The 23,395-nt window shown below is 41.1% G+C and overlaps 1 protein-coding gene across 1 annotated transcript in view; it reads left to right on the top strand.

Moving 5' to 3' along the window:
• The window catches only part of VIRMA (vir like m6A methyltransferase associated), a 191,366-nt gene extending 168,511 nt beyond the window's left edge, over window positions 1–22,855 (top strand). Inside the window, exon 24 of the mRNA XM_053715207.1 lies at window positions 22,200–22,855. Within this exon, the coding sequence (XP_053571182.1) occupies window positions 22,200–22,354 (155 nt within the window). The 3' untranslated portion in view covers window positions 22,355–22,855. The remainder of the gene's footprint in view (window positions 1–22,199) is intronic.
• The last annotated feature ends 540 nt before the right edge of the window (window positions 22,856–23,395 follow it).

Genomic DNA, 23,395 nt, shown 5'->3' with positions numbered 1-23,395 from the left:
TCTAAGGGTAAAAACAGGGCTAATAATCGTTTTCGTTCCTTTCGTTTCAACAAAGAACAAAAGCCTGATCCTTCATCCTCAGGAGCAGTTTCAGTTTGGAAACCATCTCCAGTCTGGAATAAATCCAAGCCTTCTAGAAAAGCAAAGCCAGCTTCTAAGTCCACATGAAGGTGCGGCCCTCATTCCAGCCCAGCTGGTAGGGGGCAGGTTACGTTTTTTCAAAGAAATTTGGATCAATTCTGTTCACAATCTTTGGATTCAGAACATTGTTTCAGAAGGGTACAGAATTGGTTTCAAGATGAGACCTCCTGCAAAGAGATTTTTTCTTTCCCGTGTCCCAGTAAATCCAGTGAAAGCTCAAGCATTTCTGAATTGTGTTTCAGATCTAGAGTTGGCTGGAGTAATTATACCAGTTCCAGTTCTGGAACAGGGGATGGGGTTTTATTCAAATCTCTTCATTGTACCAAAGAAGGAGAATTCCTTCAGACCAGTTCTGGATCTAAAAATATTGAATCGTTATGTAAGGATACCAACGTTCAAAATGGTAACTGTAAGGACTATCTTGCCTTTTGTTCAGCAAGGGCATTATATGTCCACAATAGATTTACAGGATGCATATCTGCATATTCCGATTCATCCAGATCATTATCAGTTCCTGAGATTCTCTTTTCTGGACAAGCATTACCAGTTTGTGGCTCTGCCGTTTGGCCTAGCTACAGCTCCAAGAATTTTTACAAAGGTTCTCGGTGCCCTTCTGTCTGCAATCAGAGAACAGGGTATTGTGGTATTTCCTTATTTGGACGATATCTTGGTACTTGCTCAGTCTTTACATTTAGCAGAATCTCATACAAATCGACTTGTGTTGTTTCTTCAAGATCATGGTTGGAGGATCAATTCACTAAAAAGTTAATTGATTCCTCAGACAAGGGTAACCTTTCTGGGTTTCCAGATAGATTCAGTATCCATGTCTTTGACAGACAAGAGACGTCTAAAATTGATTTCAGCTTGTCGAAACCTTCAGTCACAATCATTCCCTTCGGTAGCCTTATGCATGGAAATTCTAGGTCTTATGACTGCTGCATCGGACGCGATCCCCTTTGCTCGTTTTCACATGTGACCTCTTCAGCTCTGTATGCTGAATCAATGGTGCAGGGATTACACAAAGATATCTCAATTAATATCTTTAAAACCGATTGTACGACACTCTCTAATGTGGTGGACAGATCACCATCGTTTAATTCAGGGGGCTTCTTTTGTGCTTCCGACCTGGACTGTAATTTCAACAGATGCAAGTCTCACAGGTTGGGGAGCTGTGTGGGGATCTCTGACGGCACAAGGAGTTTGGGAATCTCAGGAGGTGAGATTACTGATCAATATTTTGGAACTCCGTGCAATTTTCAGAGCTCTTCAGTCTTGGCCTCTTCTGAAGAGAGAATCGTTCATTTGTTTTCAGACAGACAATGTCACAACTGTGGCATACATCAATCATCAAGGAGGGACTCACAGTCCTCTGGCTATGAAAGAAGTATCTCGAATTCTGGTTTGGGCGGAATCCAGCTCCTGTCTAATCTCTGCGGTTCATATCCCAGGTATAGACAATTGGGAAGCGGATTATCTCAGTCGCCAAACGTTGCATCCGGGCGAATGGTCTCTTCACCCAGAGGTATTTCTTCAGATTGTTCAAATGTGGGAGCTTCCAGAAATAGATCTGATGGCGTCTCATCTAAACAAGAAACTTCCCAGGTATCTGTCCAGATCCCGGGATCCTCAGGCGGAGGCAGTGGATGCATTATCACTTCCTTGGAAGTATCATCCTGCCTATATCTTTCCGCCTCTAGTTCTTCTTCCAAGAGTAATCTCCAAGATTCTGAAGGAATGCTCGTTTGTTCTGCTGATAGCTCCGGCATGGCCTCACAGGTTTTGGTATGCGGATCTTGTCCGGATGGCCTCTTGCCATCCGTGGACTCTTCCGCTAAGACCAGACCTTCTGTCGCAAGGTCCTTTTTTCCATCAGGATCTCAAATCCTTAAATTTAAAGGTATGGAGATTGAACGCTTGATTCTTGGTCAAAGAGGTTTCTCTGACTCTGTGATTAATACTATGTTACAGGCTCGTAAATCTGTATCCAGAGAGATATATTATAGAGTCTGGAAGACTTATATTTCTTGGTGTCTTTCTCATCATTTTTCTTGGCATTCTTTTAGAATTCCGAGAATTTTACAGTTTCTTCAGGATGGTTTAGATAAAGGTTTATCCGCAAGTTCTTTGAAAGGACAAATCTCTGCTCTTTCTGTTCTTTTTCACAGAAAGATTGCTAATCTTCCTGATATTCATTGTTTTGTACAAGCTTTGGTTCGTATAAAACCTGTCATTAAGTCAATTTCTCCTCCTTGGAGTTTGAATTTGGTTTTGGGGGCTCTTCAAGCTCCTCCGTTTGAACCTATGCATTCATTGGACATTCAATTACTTTCTTGGAAAGTTTTGTTCCTTTTGGCGATCTCTTCTGCCAGAAGAGTCTCTGAATTATCTGCTCTTTCTTGTGAGTCTCCTTTTCTGATTTTTCATCAGGATAAGGCGGTGTTGCGAACTTCTTTTGAATTTTTACCTAAAGTTGTGAATTCCAACAACATTAGTAGAGAAATTGTGGTTCCTTCATTATGTCCTAATCCTAAGAATTCTAAGGAGAAATCGTTGCATTCTTTGGATGTTGTTAGAGCTTTGAAATATTATGTTGAAGCTACTAAGTCTTTCCGAAAGACTTCTAGTCTATTTGTTATCTTTTCCGGTTCTAGAAAAGGCCAGAAAGCTTCTGCCATTTCTTTGGCATCTTGGTTGAAATCTTTAATTCATCATGCCTATGTCGAGTCGGGTAAAACTCCGCTTCAAAGGATTACAGCTCATTCTACTAGGTCAGTTTCTACTTCCTGGGCGTTTAGGAATGAAGCTTCGGTTGATCAGATTTGCAAAGCAGCAACTTGGTCCTCTTTGCATACTTTTACTAAATTCTACCATTTTGATGTATTTTCTTCTTCTGAAGCAGTTTTTGGTAGAAAAGTACTTCAGGCAGCGGTTTCAGTTTGAATCTTCTGTTTATGTTTTTCATTAAACTTTATTTTGGGTGTGGATTATTTTCAGCAGGAATTGGCTGTCTTTATTTTATCCCTCCCTCTCTAGTGACTCTTGCGTGGAAAGATCCACATCTTGGGTAGTCATTATCCCATACGTCACTAGCTCATGGACTCTTGCTAATTACATGAAAGAAAACATAATTTATGTAAGAACTTACCTGATAAATTCATTTCTTTCATATTAGCAAGAGTCCATGAGGCCCGCCCCTTTTTTGTGGTGGTTATGATTTTGTTGTATAAAGCACAATTATTCCAATTCCTTATTTTATATGCTTTCGCACTTTTTTCTTATCACCCCACTTCTTGGCTATTCGTTAAACTGAATTGTGGGTGTGGTGAGGGGTGTATTTATAGGCATTTTAAGGTTTGGGAAACTTTGCCCCTCCTGGTAGGAATGTATATCCCATACGTCACTAGCTCATGGACTCTTGCTAATATGAAAGAAATGAATTTATCAGGTAAGTTCTTACATAAATTATGTTTTCCAGTTCCTGATACTAGGGAATGGAATAGGCTGAGAATTTTCTTTTATTCCTTCTTCAAGGTTTTTAAATTAAATTCTTTGCCGGCAGTTAGTTTTCAGTTTTGAGGGTTCATTTGTTTTCAGACAGACAATGTCACAACTGTGGCATACATCAATCATCAAGGAGGGACTCACAGTCCTCTGGCTATGAAAGAAGTATCTCGAATTCTGGTTTGGGCGGAATCCAGCTCCTGTCTAATCTCTGCGGTTCATATCCCAGGTATAGACAATTGGGAAGCGGATTATCTCAGTCGCCAAACGTTGCATCCGGGCAAATGGTCTCTTCACCCAGAGGTATTTCTTCAGATTGTTCAAATGTGGGAGCTTCCAGAAATAGATCTGATGGCGTCTCATCTAAACAAGAAACTTCCCAGGTATCTGTCCAGATCCCGGGATCCTCAGGCGGAGGCAGTGGATGCATTATCACTTCCTTGGAAGTATCATCCTGCCTATATCTTTCCGCCTCTAGTTCTTCTTCCAAGAGTAATCTCCAAGATTCTGAAGGAATGCTCGTTTGTTCTGCTGATAGCTCCGGCATGGCCTCACAGGTTTTGGTATGCGGATCTTGTCCGGATGGCCTCTTGCCATCCGTGGACTCTTCCGCTAAGACCAGACCTTCTGTCGCAAGGTCCTTTTTTCCATCAGGATCTCAAATCCTTAAATTTAAAGGTATGGAGATTGAACGCTTGATTCTTGGTCAAAGAGGTTTCTCTGACTCTGTGATTAATACTATGTTACAGGCTCGTAAATCTGTATCCAGAGAGATATATTATAGAGTCTGGAAGACTTATATTTCTTGGTGTCTTTCTCATCATTTTTCTTGGCATTCTTTTAGAATTCCGAGAATTTTACAGTTTCTTCAGGATGGTTTAGATAAAGGTTTATCCGCAAGTTCTTTGAAAGGACAAATCTCTGCTCTTTCTGTTCTTTTTCACAGAAAGATTGCTAATCTTCCTGATATTCATTGTTTTGTACAAGCTTTGGTTCGTATAAAACCTGTCATTAAGTCAATTTCTCCTCCTTGGAGTTTGAATTTGGTTTTGGGGGCTCTTCAAGCTCCTCCGTTTGAACCTATGCATTCATTGGACATTCAATTACTTTCTTGGAAAGTTTTGTTCCTTTTGGCGATCTCTTCTGCCAGAAGAGTCTCTGAATTATCTGCTCTTTCTTGTGAGTCTCCTTTTCTGATTTTTCATCAGGATAAGGCGGTGTTGCGAACTTCTTTTGAATTTTTACCTAAAGTTGTGAATTCCAACAACATTAGTAGAGAAATTGTGGTTCCTTCATTATGTCCTAATCCTAAGAATTCTAAGGAGAAATCGTTGCATTCTTTGGATGTTGTTAGAGCTTTGAAATATTATGTTGAAGCTACTAAGTCTTTCCGAAAGACTTCTAGTCTATTTGTTATCTTTTCCGGTTCTAGAAAAGGCCAGAAAGCTTCTGCCATTTCTTTGGCATCTTGGTTGAAATCTTTAATTCATCATGCCTATGTCGAGTCGGGTAAAACTCCGCTTCAAAGGATTACAGCTCATTCTACTAGGTCAGTTTCTACTTCCTGGGCGTTTAGGAATGAAGCTTCGGTTGATCAGATTTGCAAAGCAGCAACTTGGTCCTCTTTGCATACTTTTACTAAATTCTACCATTTTGATGTATTTTCTTCTTCTGAAGCAGTTTTTGGTAGAAAAGTACTTCAGGCAGCGGTTTCAGTTTGAATCTTCTGTTTATGTTTTTCATTGAACTTTATTTTGGGTGTGGATTATTTTCAGCAGGAATTGGCTGTCTTTATTTTATCCCTCCCTCTCTAGTGACTCTTGCGTGGAAAGATCCACATCTTGGGTAGTCATTATCCCATACGTCACTAGCTCATGGACTCTTGCTAATTACATGAAAGAAAACATAATTTATGTAAGAACTTACCTGATAAATTCATTTCTTTCATATTAGCAAGAGTCCATGAGGCCCGCCCCTTTTTTGTGGTGGTTATGATTTTGTTGTATAAAGCACAATTATTCCAATTCCTTATTTTATATGCTTTCGCACTTTTTTCTTATCACCCCACTTCTTGGCTATTCGTTAAACTGAATTGTGGGTGTGGTGAGGGATGTATTTATAGGCATTTTAAGGTTTGGGAAACTTTGCCCCTCCTGGTAGGAATGTATATCCCATACGTCACTAGCTCATGGATTCTTGCTAATATGAAAGAAATGAATTTATCAGGTAAGTTCTTACATAAATTATGTTTTCCAGTTCCTGATACTAGGGAATGGAATAGGCTGAGAATTTTCTTTTATTCCTTCTTCAAGGTTTTTAAATTAAATTCTTTGCCGGCAGTTAGTTTTCAGTTTTGAGGGTTCCTCAAATTAATGGGGCTATCTCTACTCCTGCTAAATATGCTATTTTTTCTATAGCAAAATGGTTTGGTTTTTTTTTCCTTCAGATGGTTGTATCTTAAGGAAAATTATTTATTTTCAGGTACTTTTCTTGGACCTGTAATTTATTTGGATGATGTTGCAATTGCTTCATTTTTCTGTTTGGATACTTTAAGATCATGTATCAGATTATGATTTATTTAGCATTGTTAAAGGGACAAAATCTACTACTCATTTGAAGTTCAGACTAAGTGCTATTGCATTGTCTTGTTATCTTGCATTTGTTGATTATGCAAGTCCAGTGTGTTGACTGGTCCTTTAACTTGATTAACATGCTAATAATTTCATTTTATTGAATATTTTCGCAAATGAGGTTTAATCTATGTCTTTAGCTGTTTTAGCTAGAAGAATTTTGTGATTTCTAAAAATCCATATTTGTTTTTTCCAAGATAATCAATTATTTGGTTCATAATTGGATTCAATTCTTAACTGTTACTCTGGGCTTCAAGATTGAGTTCTAAGACTAAAACTTTAAGCTTATATTAGTTTTGTTGTTCTTACTAAGGAAGGAAATCCTTAATTCTTACCCAAGTAACATGTTTTTAATTGGAAGTTTTTTCAGTTCAAAGTCAGCTCCCTAAATTTGCATGTATGTGCCGTATTTCAGCTTGGCTGGTAAGGGGCAGGTTAAGACTTTTTTGAAATTTGTTTGGTTCTATTCGGTCCAAATTTCTTAGATTTTGGATACAGAATAAGATTCAGAGTAAAACCGTCTGTGAGAAGTCTTTTTTTTCTCTATTATATTCCAGCTATTCCAGTAAGGCTAACACTTTCCTTAAGTGTGTTTCAGACCTATATATTTTGGGTATTGGTGAAGCGCGGCTGGTCACCCGTTGGGGCTCAAGCGCTGCTCAGACCTGGAGTTTTCTGGGGTATTTATTCCAGTTCCATTTTTAGGAAATGGGGTTTTATTCAGGACAAAACATTGTTCTAGAGATAGAAAATCTTTTTGAATTGTCATATAAGTATACCATCTTTTAGAATGGTGTTTATATGGTCTATTTTGCCTTTTTTGGTCAGTGATGCATTATTTGTTTACAATAGATGCATATCTTCTGTTTTCATTTCAGATTATTTTTATTTTCTGAGATTCTCTTTTTTTGACAAGCATTACCAATTTGTTGCTTTTCCTTCTGGTCTAGCGACAGTTCTAAGAATCTTTTCAAGGTTCTTAGTGTTCCTTATTTGGACGGTCTCGTGGTACTGGCTCAGTCTTTTCGTTCTGCGGAATCTCATACGATTTAACTTTGTTGTTTCTTCAAGTCATGGTTAGAGGATCTTTTTATCAAAAGCTCCTTGATTCCTCTCACACAAGGGTCACCTTTTTTTAGGTTTCCAGATAGATTGTGTCAATATCTTTGTCTCTAACAGACAACTGACAATTTATTGGGTTCCGTTTGTTGGAATCTTCAGTCTCTATTATTTCCTTCAGTTGCTATATATGCATGGAAGTTTTAGGTCTCATGGCTGCAGCATTGGATTCGATTACCTTTGCTCATTTTCATAGGAAACCTTTCCAGTTTTTTTATGCTGAATAATGGTGCAGGGATTCTAGGATATCACTTTTTATATCTTTGAATCCTAAATGTTTAACTATCTTTGATCGGTGGTTAAGTTCATCATCATTTAGTTCTACGGGTCTCTTCGGTTCTTTCAACCTAGACCATGATCTTTACAGATGCAAGTCTTTCAGGTTGGGAGGCTGTCTGAGGATCTCTGTCAGCACAAGGGGTTTGGAAATCTCAGGAGGCGAGATTACCACTCAACATTTTGGAACTACGTGCGATTTTCAGAGCTCTTCAGTTCTGGCCTCTTCTGAAGAGAGAATAGTTTGTTTTCAGACAGACAATGTCACAACCGTGGCGTATGTCAATAATCAAGGTGGGACTCACAGTCCTCAGGCTATGAAAGAAGTATCTCGGATACTTGTATGGGCGGAATCCATCTCCTGTCTAATTTCTGCGGTTCACATCCCAGGTATAGACAATTGGGAAGCGGATTATCTCAGTCGCCAGACGTTACATCCGGGCGAATGGTCTCTTCACCCAGAGGTGTTTCTTCAGATTGTTCAAATCTGGGGACTTCCAGAAATAGATCTGATGGCCTCTCATCTAAACAAGAAACTTCCCAGGTATCTGTCCAGATCCAGGGATCCTCAGGCGGAAGCAGTGGACGCGTTGTCGCTTCCTTGGAATTATCATCCTGCTTATATCTTTCCGCCTCTAATTCTTCTTCCAAAAGTGATTTCCAAAATCCTAATGTAGCGTTTGTTTGTACTGCTGGTGGCTCCAGCATGGCCTCACAGGTTTTGGTATGCGGATCTCGTTCCGATGGCCAGTTGCCAACCTTGGACACTTCCGTTAAGGCCAGACCTTCTATCTCAAGGCCCATTTTTCCATCAGGATCTCAAATCATTAATTTGAAGGTATGGAGATTGAACGCTTGATACTTAGTCATAGAGGTTTCTCTGACTCAGTGATTAATACTATGTTACAGGCTCGTAAATCTGTATCTAGGGAGATATATTATAGAGTCTGGAAGACTTATATTTCTTGGTGTCTTTCTCATCATTTTTCCTGGCATTCTTTTAGAATTCCTAGAATTTTACAATTTCTTCAGGATGGTTTGGATAAGGGTTTGTCTGCAAGCTCCTTGAAAGGACAAATCTCTGCTCTTTCTGTTCTTTTTCATAGAAAGATTGCTAATCTTCCTGATATTCATTGTTTTGTACAGGCTTTGGTTCGTATCAAGCCTGTCATTAAGTCAATCTCTCCTCCTTGGAGTCTTAATTTGGTTCTGAGGGCTTTACAGGCTCCTCCGTTTGAACCTATGCATTCTCTGGATATTAAATTACTTTCGTGGAAAGTTTTGTTCCTTTTGGCCATCTCTTCTGCTAGAAGAGTTTCTGAGTTATCTGCTCTTTCTTGTGAATCTCCTTTTCTGATTTTTCATCAGGATAAGGCGGTGTTGCGGACTTCATTTAAATTTTTACCTAAAGTTGTGAATTCTAACAACATTAGTAGAGAAATTGTTGTCCCTTCATTGTGTTCTAATCCTAAGAATTCTCTGGATAGATCTTTACATTCTTTGGATGTAGTAAGAGCTTTGAAATATTATGTTGAAGCTACTAAAGGTTTCAGAAAGACTTCTAGTCTATTTGTTATCTTTTCTGGTTCCAGGAAAGGTCAGAAGGCTTCTGCCATTTCATTGGCATCTTGGTTAAAGTCTTTGATTCATCATGCTTATGTAGAGTCGGGTAAGTCCCCGCCTCAAAGGATTACGGCTCATTCTACTAGGTCAGTTTCTACTTCCTAGGCTTTTAGGAATGAAGCTTCTGTTGATCAGATTTGCAAAGCAGCAACTTGGTCTTCTTTGCATACTTTTACTAAATTCTACCATTTTGATGTTTTCTCTTCTTCAGAAGCAGTTTTTGGTATAAAAGTACTTCAGGCAGCTGTTTCAGTTTGATTCTTCTGCTTATTATTTCAATTTTTTTGATTTGGGTTGTGGATTATTTTTTCAGCGGAATTGGCTGTCTTTATTTTATCCCTCCCTCTCTAGTGACTCTTGCGTGGATGTTCCACTTCTTGGGTATCTGCTATCCCTTACGTCACTAGCTCATGGACTCTTGATAATTACATGAAAGAAAGCATAATTTATGTAAGAACTTACCTGATAAATTCATTTCTTTCATATTAGCAAGAGTCCATGAGGCCCACCCTTTTTTGTGGTGGTTATGATTTTTTTGTATAAAGCACAATTATTCCAATTCCTTATTTTTGATGCTTTCGCTCCTTTCTTATCACCCCACTTCTTGGCTATTCGTTAAACTGAATTGTGGGTGTGGTGAGGGGTGTATTTATAGGCATTTTGAGGTTTGGGAAACTTTGCCCCTCCTGGTAGGAATGTATATCCCATACGTCACTAGCTCATGGACTCTTGCTAATATGAAAGAAATTAATTTATCAGGTAAGTTCTTACATAAATTATGTTATTTTAGGTACATCATATGGGTTATTTAGCGGCTTTGGTTGCTTAAATCATAACTCTAAGGACCTAAGTGACAATCATGTAATTCTGTTTATGAACACCTTGGAAGAAATGTGTTTAAAGTCTACTTTTTCTATGGTATATTACTTGCTTTTATGCTCTATTTATTTGCTGCAAGGTTATTTCCCCTGCTACATGATCCCATGAAAAATCTAGATTTACACAGGGTTAAAGGGATAGTCTAGTCAAAATCAAACTTTCATGATTCAGATAGAGCATGCAATTTTGAGTAGACTATCACTTTAAAGTCTTTATCCATAAAAAAAATGTAGAGCATCATGGTAAAATATTGTGGTGAAGCTTGCTCAAAATCTTCGCTTTCCTCAAGTTTCTTTTAGCAATTTGACAATAAGTTCTTGGCATTTATGACTGAGCAAGTGAGATGGGATACCAATTGCAATGGGTTTACTAGCTCTGAAATTGAGATTTCTCTTGCAAGGTGTATCCAGTCCATGGATTCATCCTTTACTTGTGGGATATTATCATTCCCTACAGGAAATGGCAAAGAGAGCACACAGCAGAGCTGTCCATATAGCTCCCCCTCTAGCTCCACCCCCCAGTCATTCTCTTTGCCGGCTCTAAGCACTAGGGTCTCTCTCGGGAGTGTAAAGTGAATGTGGTGTTAGAATTGTAGTTTTTATTATCTTCAATCAAAAGTTTATTTTAAATGGTACCGGTTTGTACTATTTACTCTGTAGCAGAAAAGTGATGAAGATTTCTGCTGAGAGGAAAATGATTTTAGCATGTTGTAACTAAAATACACTGCTGTTCCCACACAGGACTGAGGAGTACCAGAAAACTTCAGTTGGGGGGAACGGTTTGCAGGGTAATCTGCAATGAGGTATGTTCAGTCATTTATTTCTAGACAAGACTGAGATAATGCTAGAAGAGACTGACAATATCCCCATGAGGGGAGGGTAAGCTATGTTCACAGACTTAGTAAGGAATTGAATGCTTACATAACAGGGCTAATTATGCTGGTTGACACTGATTCAGGGCAATCGATTGTTTATTTAAGAAAAATATCGTTTGTAGACAATTTGAAAGTCCTTTTGGGGTTCTTTCTGGGGTTATTTCCCACATGGCTGTTTTTTATTCACTTAAGAGTGATTTACTAGGCCTCACAGCTCCAGAGTAGAGTGGGAGGGGCCTAATTTTGTGCCTCAGATGCGCAGTTAAAATTGCAGAGAAGTTCATGCTGCTTCACATGGAGGGTCCTGCTGCTGTTTGACATTCTTATAGAAGCTATATTCCCCCAAATCTGATCCCTAAGGGCAGGTAGGGCCACAGCAAGGCTGTGGCAAGGTGCTGTACTATTTTTAACCAAGTGTTGGCTTTAGGCTGCTCCGGTTTGGTCATTAAGGGGTTAATCGTGTTGCAACTTGTAGTGCAATCTTATTAAGGCTTTAGGTACATACTGTGAAAATTTCAAGAGGATTGCTGCATTTTTCACTGTTTTGTAAAATTGTGTGCTCTTTTTATCTCTTAAAGGCACAGTAACGTTTTTTTCAAATTGTGTTTTTTATTTGATTAAAGTGATTTCCAAGCCTGCTTGTGTATACTACTAGTCTGTTAAACATGTCTGACACTAAGGAAAATCCTTGTTCAATGTGTTTAGAAGCCATGGTGGAACCCCCTCTCAGAATGTGTCCCACTTGTACTGATATGTCTATACACTTTAAAGATCATATTGTTACACTTAAGAATGTGGCCCAAGATGATTCTCAGACTGAAGGTAACGAGGGTAGCTCGTCTGCCTCTCCCCAAGTGTCACAACCAGTTATGCCCGCGCAAGCGATGCCTAGTACCTCTAGTGCGTCTAACCATTTTACATTACAAGACTTAGCGGCAGTCATGGATAATTCTCTTACAGCCTTCTTATCTAAACTGCCCGTGTTACCTGCTAAGCGTGATAGCTCCGTTTTAAGAACAGATTATGAGCATTCTGACGCTTTGATAGCCGTATCCGATATACCCTCACAACGCTCTGAAGTGGGAGCGAGGGATTTGATGTCTGAGGGAGAAGTCTCTGATTAAGGAAGGGTTCCTCCTCAGACAGATTCAGATACATTGGCTTTTAAGTTTAAACTAGAACACCTCCGCGTTTTGCTTAGGGAGGTATTAGCTACTCTGGATGCCTGCGACCCTTTGGTGATCCCAGAGAAATTGTTTAAAATGGACAAGTACCTAGAGGTCCCTGTTTACACGGATACGTTTCCGGTCCCTAAGAGGATTACGGATATCGTTACTAGGGAGTGGGATAGACCAGGTGTTACCTTTGTTCCCCTTGTTCCCTTTCCTGTTTTTAAAAAATGTTCCCCATACCTGACCCTGTGCGGGACTCGTGGCAGACAGTTGTGCTTTCAAAGACCCTATGGATAAGAAGTTAGAGGGTTTACTTAAGAAAATTTTTGTTCAACAAGGTTTTCTTCTCCAGCCTATTGCCTGCATTATTCCTGTAACTACGGCAGCTGCTTTCTTGTTTGAGGCGCTGGAAGACTCGCTCCAGACGGAGACCTCATATGAGGAAATTATGGATAGAATTAAGGCTCTAAAGCTAGCTAATTCTTTTATCACTGACGCCGCTTTCCAAATAGCTAAGTTAGCGGCAAAAAATTCAGGTTTCACCATTTTGGCGCGCAGGGCGCTATGGCTAAAGACCTGGTCGGCCGATGTGTCGTCTAAATCCAAGCTTTTGAACATCCCTTTCAAAGGAAAGACCCTCTTCGGGCCTGAATTGAAAGAGATAATTTCAGAAATCACCGGGGGAAAAGGCAATGCTCTCCCTCAGGACAAGTCCTTTAAGACAAAGAACAAAGCTAATTTCTCTTGTAAGGTGTATCCAGTCCACGGATCATCCATTACTTGTGGGATATTCTCATTCCCAACAGGAAGTTGCAAGAGGACACCCACAGCAGAGCTGTCTATATAGCTCCTCCCCTCACTGCCATATCCAGTCATTCTCTTGCAACTCTCAACAAGCATGGAGGTAGTAAGAGATAAGTGGTGAAATGTAGCTGTTATTTTGCTTCAATCAAGAGTTTATTATTTTTAAATAGTACCGGAGTTGTGCTATTTTGTTCCAGGCAGCAAAAAAGAAGAATCTGCCTGGGATTTCTATGATCTTAGCAGGTTGTAACTAAGATCCATTGCTGTTCTCACACATGTCTGAAGAGAGAGATAACTTCAGCGGGGGAATGGTGTGCAGGTTATCCTGCTATGAGGTATGTGCAGTTAATATTTTTCTAGAAGATGTGGAGGCTAGAAAATGCTGCTGATACCAAATTTATGTAAGGTAAGCCTGAATACAGTGATTTAATAGCGACTGGTATCATGCTTACTTTCTGAGGTAAAACTCTTTTATATTTACAATATAAAACGTTTGCTGGCATGTTTAAACGTTTTTATATATACTTTGGTGATAAAACTTTATTGGGGCCTAGTTTTTTTCCACATGGCTGGCTTAAATTTGCCTAGAAACAGTTTCCTGAGGCTTTCCACTGTGTTACTATGAGTGGGAGGGGCCTAGTTTAGTGCTTTTTTGTGCATTAACTATTACAGACTGAGTTCCCTGAATGCTACAGGACATCTCTAAAGGGCTCTTAGGCTTCCAAAATCGTTTGTTGGGGAAGGTAGTCTCCACAGCGAGGCTGTGGCAGTTTGGTGTGACTGATAAAAAACGTCTCTATCGTTTTTTTGATCCGGTTTTTGAACTAAGGGGTTAATCATCCATTTGCAAGTGGGTGCAATGCTCTGTTAGATTATTATACACACTGTAAACATTTCGTTTGATTTACTGCCTTTTTTCACTGTTTTTCAAATTCTGACAAAATTTGTTTCTCTTAAAGGCACAGTACCGTTTTTTATATTTGCTTGTTAACTTGATTTAAAGTGTTTTCCAAGCTTGCTAGTCTCATTGCTAGTCCGTATAAACATGTCTGACATAGAGGAAACTCCTTGTTCATTATGTTTAAAAGCCATGGTGGAACCCCCTCTTAGAATGTGTACCAAATGTACTGATTTCACTTTAAGCAATAAAGATCATATTTTGTCTTTAAAAAATGTATCACCAGAGGAATCTGACGAGGGGGAAGTTTTGCCGACTAACTCTCCCCACGTGTCAGATCCTTTGACTCCCGCTCAAGGGACTCACGCTCAAATGGCGCCAAGTACATCCAGGGCGCCCATAGCGTTTACTTTACAAGACATGGCGGCAGTCATGGATAATACACTGTCAGCGGTATTAGCCAGACTACCTGTATTTAGAGGAAAGCGAGATAGCTCTGGAGTTAGACGAATTACAGAGCATACTGACGCTTTAAGAACTATGTCTGATACTGCCTCACAATATGCAGAAGCTGAAGAAGGAGAGCTTCTTTCTGTGGGTGATATTTCTGACTCAGGGAAGATGATGCAACCTGATTCTGATATTTCTACATTTAAATTTAAGCTTGAACACCTCCGTGTGTTACTCAGGGAGGTTTTAGCTGCTCTGAATGACTGTGATACAATTGCAGTGCCAGAGAAATTGTGTAGACTGGATAAATACTATGCAGTGCCAGTGCGTACTGATGTTTTTCCAATACCTAAAAGGTTTACTGAAATTAATACTAAGGAATGGGATAGACCAGGTGTGCCGTTCTCTCCCCCTCCTGTTTTTAGAAAAATGTTTCCAATAGACGCCACCACACGGGACTTATGGCAGACAGTTCCTAAGGTGGAGGGAGCAGTTTCTACTCTAGCAAAGTGTACTACTATCCCTGTTGAGGACAGTTGTGCTTTCTTAGATCCAATGGATAAAAAGTTAGAGGGTTACCTTAAGAAAATGTTTATTCAACAAGGTTTTATCCTACAGCCCCTTGCATGCATTGCGCCTGTCACTGCTGCTGCGGCGTTCTGGTTTGAGTCTCTGAAAGAGGCTTTACAGGTAGCGACTCCATTGGATGAAATACTTGACAAGCTTAGAGCACTTAAGCTAGCCAATTCTTTTGTTTCTGATGCCATTGTTCATTTGACTAAACTAACGGCTAAGAATTCTGGTTTTGCTATCCAGGTGCGCAGAGCGCTATGGCTTAAATCATGGTCAGCTGACGTTACTTCAAAATCGAAGCAGCTTAACATTCCCTTCAAGGGGCAGACCCTATTCGGGCCTGGTTTGAAGGAGATTATTGCTGATATCACTGGAGGAAAAGGTCATGCCCTTCCTCAGGATAGGTCCAAACCAAGGGCCAAACAGTCTAATTTTCGTGCCTTTCGAAACTTCAAGGCAAGTGCGGCATCAACTTCCTCTAATGCAAAACAAGAGGGAACTTTTGCTCAGTCCAAGACGGTCTGGAGACCTAACCAGACCTGGAACAAGGGTAAGCAGGCCAAAAAGCCTGCTGCTGCCTCTAAGACAGCATGAAGGAACGCCCCCCTATCCGGTAACGGATCTAGTAGGGGGCAGACTTTCGCTCTTCACCCAGGCGTGGGCAAGAGATGTCCAGGATCCCTGGGCGTTGGAAATTATATCCCAGGGATATCTTCTGGACTTCAAGGCTTCCCCCCCAAAAGGGAGATTTCACCTTTCTCAATCATCTGCAAACCAGATAAAGAGAGAGGCATATTCTTACACTGTGTACAAGACCTCCTAGTTATGGGAGTGATCCATCCAGTCCCAAAGGGACAGGGATTTTACTCAAATCTGTTTGTGGTTCCCAAAAAAGAGGGAACCTTCAGACCAATTTTGGATCTAAAGATCTTAAACAAATTCCTCAGAGTTCCATCATTCAAGATGGAGACTATTCGTACCATCCTACCTATGATCCAGGAGGGTCAATACATGACTACAGTGGATTTAAAGGATGCTTATCTGCACATTCCGATACACAAAGATCATCATCGGTTTCTCAGGTTTGCCTTCCTAGACAGGCACTACCAGTTTGTAGCTCTTCCCTTTGGGTTAGCTACAGCCCCAAGAATTTTTACAAAGGTTCTGGGGGTCGCTTCTGGCGGTCCTAAGGCCACGGGGCATAGCAGTGGCCCCTTATTTAGACGACATCCTGATTCAGGCGTCAAACTTCCAAATTGCCAAGTCTCATACGGACATAGTGTTGGCATTTCTGAGGTCGCATGGGTGGAAGGTGAACGAGAAAAAGAGTTCTCTATCCCCCCTCACAAGAGTTTCCTTCCTAGGGACTCTGATAGATTCTGTAAAAATGAAAATTTACCTGACGGAGTCTAGGTTATCAAAACTTCTAAATTCCTGCCGTGTTCTTTATTCCATTCCTCACCCTTCGGTGGCTCAGTGCATGGAAGTAATCGGCTTAATGGTAGCGGCAATGGACATAGTGCCGTTTGCACGCCTATATCTCAGACCGCTGCAACTATGCATGCTCAGTCAGTGGAATGGGGATTACACAGATTTGTCCCCTTTACTGAATCTGGACCAAGAGACCAGGGATTCTCTTCTCTGGTGGCTATCTCGGGTCCATCTGTCCAAAGGTACGACCTTTCGCAGGCCAGATTGGACAATTGTAACGACAGATGCCAGCCTTCTAGGTTGGGGTGCAGTCTGGAACTCCCTTAAGGTTCAGGGATCGTGGACTCAGGAGGAGTCACTCCTTCCAATAAACATTCTGGAACTAAAAGCGATATTCAATGCTCTTCAGGCTTGGCCTCATCTAGCGACAATGAGGTTCATCAGATTTCAGTCGGACAACATCACGACTGTGGCTTACATCAACCATCAAGGGGGAACAAGGAGTTCCCTAGCGATGTTAGAAGTCTCAAAGATAATTAGCTGGGCAGAGATTCACTCTTGCCACCTATCAGCTATCCATATCCCAGGTATAGAGAACTGGGAGGCGGATTTTCTAAGTCGACAGACTTTTCATCCGGGGGAGTGGGAACTCCATCCGGAGGTGTTTGCACAATTGGTTCTTCGTTGGGGCGAACCATAACTGGATCTCATGGCGTCTCGCCAGAACGCCAAGCTTCCTTGTTACGGATCCAGGGCCAGGGACCCCAAGGCAACGCTGATAGATGCTCTAGCAGCGCCTTGGTCCTTCAACCTGGCTTATGTATTTCCACCGTTTCCTCTGCTCCCTCGTCTGATTGTCAAAATCAAGCAGGAGAGAGCATCGGTGATCTTGATAGCGCCTGTGTGGCCACGCAGGACTTGGTATGCAGATCTGGTGGACATGTTATCCTTTCCAACATGGACTCTGCCGCTGAGACAGGACCTTCTACTTCAAGGTCCTTTCAACCATCCAAATCTAATTTCTCTGAGGCTGACTGCCTGGAGATTGAATGCTTGATTTTATCAAGGCGTGGTTTCTCCGAGTCAGTCATTGATACCTTAATTCAGGCACGGAAGCCTGTCACCAGGAAAATCTATCATAAAATATGGCGTAAATATCTTTATTGGTGTGAATCTAAGGGCTACTCATGGAGTAAGGTCAGGATTCCCAGGATATTCTCTTTTCTCCAAGAAGGATTGGAGAAAGGATTGTCAGCTAGTTCCTTAAAGGGACAGATTTCTGCGCTATCTATTTTTTTGCACAAGCGTCTGGCGGATGTCCCAGACGTTCAGTCATTTTGTCAGGCTTTAGTTAGAATCAAGCCTGTGTTTAAACCTGTTGCTCCACCTTGGAGCTTAAATTTGGTTCTTAAAGTTCTTCAGGGGGTTCCGTTTGAACCTCTTCATTCCATAGATATCAAACTTTTATCTTGGAAAGTTCTTTTTTGGTAGCTATTTCCTCGGCTCGTAGAGTTTCCGAGTTATCTGCCTTACAATGTGATTCTCCTTATCTGATCTTCCATGCAGATAAGGTAGTTCTGCGTACCAAACCTGGGTTTTTACCTAAGGTGGTATCTAATAAGAATATCAATCAAGAGATTGTTGTTCCGTCTTTGTGTCCTAATCCTTCTTCAAAGAAGGAGCGTCTATTACACAATCTGGACGTGGTTTGTGCTTTAAAGTTTTACTTACAAGCTACTAAAGATTTTCGTCAAACATCTGCTTTGTTTGTTGTCTACTCTGGACAGAGGAGAGGTCAAAAGGCTTCGGCAACCTCTCTTTCTTTTTGGCTAAGAAGCATAATCCGCTTAGCCTATGAGACTGCTGGCCAGCAGCCTCCAGAAAGGATTACAGCTCATTCTACTAGAGCTGTGGCTTCTTGGTCTTCGCTTCATACTTTTTCAAAATTCTACAAATTTGATACTTTTGCTTCTTCGGAGGCTATTTTTGGGAGAAAGGTTTTGCAGGCAGTGGTACCTTCCGTTTAAGTACCTGCCTTGCCCCTCCCTTCATCTGTGTACTTTAGCTTTGGTATTGGTATCCCACAAGTAATGGATGATCCGTGGACTGGATACACCTTACAAGAGAAAACATAATTTATGCTTACCTGATAAATTTATTTCTCTTGTGGTGTATCCAGTCCACGGCCCGCCCTGTCATTTTAAGGCAGGTATTTTTTAATTTTAAACTACAGTCACCACTGCACCCTGTGGTTTCTCCTTTCTCTGCTTGTTTTCGGTCGAATGACTGGATATGGCAGTGAGGGGAGGAGCTATATAGACAGCTCTGCTGTGGGTGTCCTCTTGCAACTTCCTGTTGGGAATGAGAATATCCCACAAGTAATGGATGATCCGTGGACTGGATACACCACAGGAGAAATAAATTTATCAGGTAAGCATAAATTATGTTTTTCGTTCCTTTCGTAATTTCAGGAACGGCCCGGCTTCATCCTCTCCGGCTGCAAAGCAAGAGGGTAACGATTCACAGCCCAAGACAACCTGGAAACCTTACCAGGGCTGGAATAAGGGTAAACAGGCCAAAAAGCCTGCAGCTGCCAACAAGATAGCATGAAGGGGTAGCCCCCGATCCGGGACCGGATCTAGTAGGGGCAGACTCTCTCTCTTCGCTCAGGCCTGGGCAAGAGATGTACATGATCCTTGGGCGTTAGATATTGTATCCCAGGGATATCTTCTGGAATTCAAGGGTTCTCCAAGGGGGAGGTTGCACATTTCTCGTCTGTCTACAGATCAGACGAAGAAAGAGGCGTTTTTACGCTATGTAGAAGATCTACATACAATGGGAGTGATCCACCCAGTTCCAATCATGGAACAAGGGCTGGGTTTTTACTCAAACCTGTTTGTGGTTCCCAAAAAAGAGGGAACTTTCAGACCCATCCTGGATCTAAAAATTCTAAACAGATTCCTAAGAGTCCCATCATTCAAAATGGAGACCATTCGGACAATCTTACCAATGATCCAGGAAGGTCAATATATGACTACCGTGGATCTAAAGGATGCATACCTACCCATTCCTATCCACAAAGATCATCACCAGTTTCTCAGGTTCACCTTTCTGGACAAGCATTACCAGTTTGTGGCTCTTCTTTTCGGCTTAGCCACTGCTCCCAGAATTTTCACAAAGGTGCTAGGGTCCCTCCTGGCGGTTCTAAGACCGCGGGGCATAGCAGTGGCGCCTTACCTAGACAACATCTTAATTCAGGCGCCGTCTTTCCAAAGAGCCAACTCTCACACGGAGATTGTATTGGCCTTTCTGAGGTCTCACGGGTGGAAGGTGAACATCAAAAAGAGTTCCCTTTCCCCTCTCACAAGGGTTCCCTTCCTAGGGACTCTTAATAGACTCGGTAGAAATGAAAATATTTCTGATGGAGGCCAGAAAATTAACTCTCCTAACTACTTGCCGAGTTCTTCATTCCATTCCTCGGCCATCTGTGGCTCAGTGTAACGACCGACGCCAGTCTGTTAGGCTGGGGGGCGGTCTGGGACTCCCTGAAAGCCCAGGGCTTATGGTCTCGGGAAGAAAAGCTTCTCCCGATAAACATTCTGGAACTGAGGGCGATATTCAACGCTCTTCAGGCATGGCCTCAACTAGCTGCGGCCAAATTCATCAGATTTCAGTCGGACAACATCACGACTGTAGCTTATGTCAATCATCAGGGGGGAACAAAGAGTTCCCTAGCGATGACGGAAGTAACCAAAATAATCAGGTGGGCGGAGGATCACTCCTGCCATCTCTCAGCAATTCACATCCCAGGAGTAGACAACTTGGAGGCAGATTTTCTAAGTCGTCAGACTTTTCACCCGGGGGAGTGGGAACTCCACCCGGAGGTATTTGCCCAGCTGACTCAGCTATGGGGCACTCCAGAATTGGATCTGATGGCGTCCCGTCAGAATGCCAAACTTCCTCTCTACGGGTCCAGGTCCCGGGACCTCAAGGCGCTATTGATAGATGCTCTAGCAGCGCCTTGGTCCTTCAATCTGGCTTATGTTTTTCCACCGTTTCCTCTCCTCCCGCGTCTGGTCGCTAGAATCAAGCAGGAGAAGGCTTCGGTGATTCTGATAGCGCCTGCGTGGCCACGCAGGACTTGGTATGCAGACCTAGTGGACATGTCATCTGTCCCACCATGGATACTGCCAATGAGGCAGGATCTTCTAATACAGGGTCCGTTCAAGCATCCAAATTTAGTTTCTCTACGTCTGACTGCTTGGAGATTGAACGCTTAATTCTATCAAATCGTGGGTTCTCTGAGTCCGTTATAGATACTCTGATTCAGGCTAGAAAGCCTGTCACCAGGAAAACCTACCATAAGATATGGCGGAAATATCTTTGTTGGTGTGAATCCAAGGGTTACTCATGGAGTAAGATTAGGATTCCCAGGATTTTGTCCTTTCTCCAAGAAGGATTGGAGAAAGGATTGTCAGCTAGTTCCTTAAAAGGACAAATATCTGCTTTGTCTATCCTGTTACACAAGCGTCTGGCAGAGGTACCAGATGTTCAAGCGTTTGCTCAGGCTTTAGTCAGAATCAAGCCTGTCTTAAACCTGTGGCTCAGCCATGGAGTTTGAATCTAGTTCTTTCAGTTCTTCAAGGGGTTCCGTTTGAACCTTTACATTCCATAGACATTAAGTTGTTGTCTTGGAAAGTTTTGTTTTTGGTAGCTATCTCTTCTGCTCGAAGAGTTTCAGAATTATCTGCCTTACAGTGTGATTCACCTTACCTGGTGTTCCACGCAGATAAGGTAGTTTTGCGTACCAAGCCTGGTTTTCTTCCTAAAGTTGTTTCTAACCAGAATATTAAACAGGAGATAGTTGTTCCTTCTCTGGGTCCTAATCCATCTTCAAAGAAGGAACGTATATTACACAATCTTGATGTAGTTCGTGCTTTAAAGTTCTATTTACAAGCAACTAAGGATTTCAGACAAACATCTTCCTTGTTTGTTATCTATCCTGGTAAGAGGAGAGGTCAGAAAGCGTCTGCTACCTCTCTTTCCTTTTGGCTGAAAAGCATCATCCGTTTGGCCTATGAGACTGCTGGCCAGCAGCCTCCTGAAAGAATTACTGCTCATTCTACCAGCGCAGTGGCTTCCACATGGGCTTTCAAAAATGAGGCTTCTGTTGAACAGATTTGTAAGGCAGCGACTTGGTCTTCACTGCATACTTTTGCCAAATTTTACAAATTCGATACTTTTGCTTCTTCGGAGGCTATTTTTGGGAGAAAGGTTTTGCAAGCAGTGGTGCCTTCCGTTTAAGGTACCTGTCTTGTTCCCTCCCTTCATCAGTGTCCTAAAGCTTTGGTATTGGTATCCCACAAGTAAAGGATGAATCCGTGGACTGGATACACCTTGCAAGAGAAAACAGAATTTATGCTTACCTGATAAATTACTTTCTCTTGCGGTGTATTCAGTCCACGGCCCGCCCTGGCATTTAAGTCAGGTAAAAAATTTTTTGTTTAAACTACAGTCACCACTGCACCCTATGGTTTCTCCTTTTTCTTCCTAACCTTTGGTCGAATGACTGGGGGGTGGAGCTAGAGGGGGAGCTATATGGACAGCTCTGCTGTGTGCTCTCTTTGCCACTTCCTGTAGGGAATGAGACTATCCCACAAGTAAAGGATGAATCCGTGGACTGGATACACCGCAAGAGAAAGTAATTTATCAGGTAAGCATAAATTCTGTTTTTAAGTGTTTGAAGAAATGTTAGTTAGGACCATAATTGTGAAAGAAAATCCGGATAAAAATGTAGGTTTTAATTATTTACCTCTTACTTAAATTAGGATACCGTCCAAATCCACGCGACCGGGCTGCAAGAGGTCGTGGTGGCATCGGACCATCTTGGGCAAATGCCGCAGGAAGTGGAAATAATTCTCGTGGGAAATTTCTTGTTGGCAACGGCGGCAGAGGACGGCATGTGCGGTCATTCACACGATAGAACAAAATCCTTGACATTGTGTGGCATTAATGCTTGAAACTATTAAAAACTAGTTTATAAATATTTGAATGACCAATACAATGAAGTACTAAGACTTAAATAACCTTGAAATTTGAAGAAAGCATATGTATTTTCATAAAATCTCAGATTCAAAATGTAAAAACTTTATTTTTTTTATGTACAGTGAAGTAAACATTTGTGTGTTGTCTTTTTTTTTTTTCCTTTTCACCCTTTTTTAAATAAAATACAAAAGAATGAACCACCAAATTTAATACTTTATGTGCACTTTCAGAGACATGTGGGTTTCTAATAGTGCCAGGCTTACTTTTTTAATGGTATATGGAAAATTAACGCTTTTATATATTAATGCTTTTCTTTCAACTGCATATTTTACAGCCTAAAGATGTATATTGAGTTTTGTACTTTTATTTTTACTGTATTGGTAGTTACTTATTTAAGAAGGAAACATTCTAAATATAAATACAATTTTCATAATGGAAATGCATATTAATGAAAGCCTAATATTTTGTTTTATGTAATATCTTTTTTTTTGGGGGGGGGGGGGGGTTGGTTGAAGAATTTCTAGGTTGTTTAAAGGGGCAGTAAATACTTTGAGATTTTTATATACATGTTTAGCTATGCAATGAAACTACAGTACTTTGAAATATATTTTCTGTATTTATTTTTGCCCCTTTTAATGTAATTTAGCTGAGAATTGAGCACTATCTAATACTCAGAAATTGAAATGCACCTGCTGACGTCTCAAGGCTAACTCTGCTAGATATCTGTCCCTAATTGGCTTTAACTGATAATAGCTGCAAATAAATGCATTTTATGCTAACTTTATGACGGTGTCTAGCCAATTAAGGCAAATGGCGGGTGGAGTTTGGCTATTGAAAAATAATTGCAGAAAAAGGATGTTAATTTGTTTTAAAAATGTTAAAGGGACATGAAACCCAACATTTGAATCAACTTTCCAATTTACTTCTATTATTTAATTTTCTTCTTTCTCATGTTATCCTTTGCTGTAAGGTTTATCTA

This window comes from Bombina bombina, chromosome 5 (assembly GCF_027579735.1).
Source record: "Bombina bombina isolate aBomBom1 chromosome 5, aBomBom1.pri, whole genome shotgun sequence".
Lineage (NCBI taxonomy): Eukaryota > Metazoa > Chordata > Amphibia > Anura > Bombinatoridae > Bombina > Bombina bombina.
This window is presented reverse-complemented; position numbering and strand designations above follow the sequence as displayed.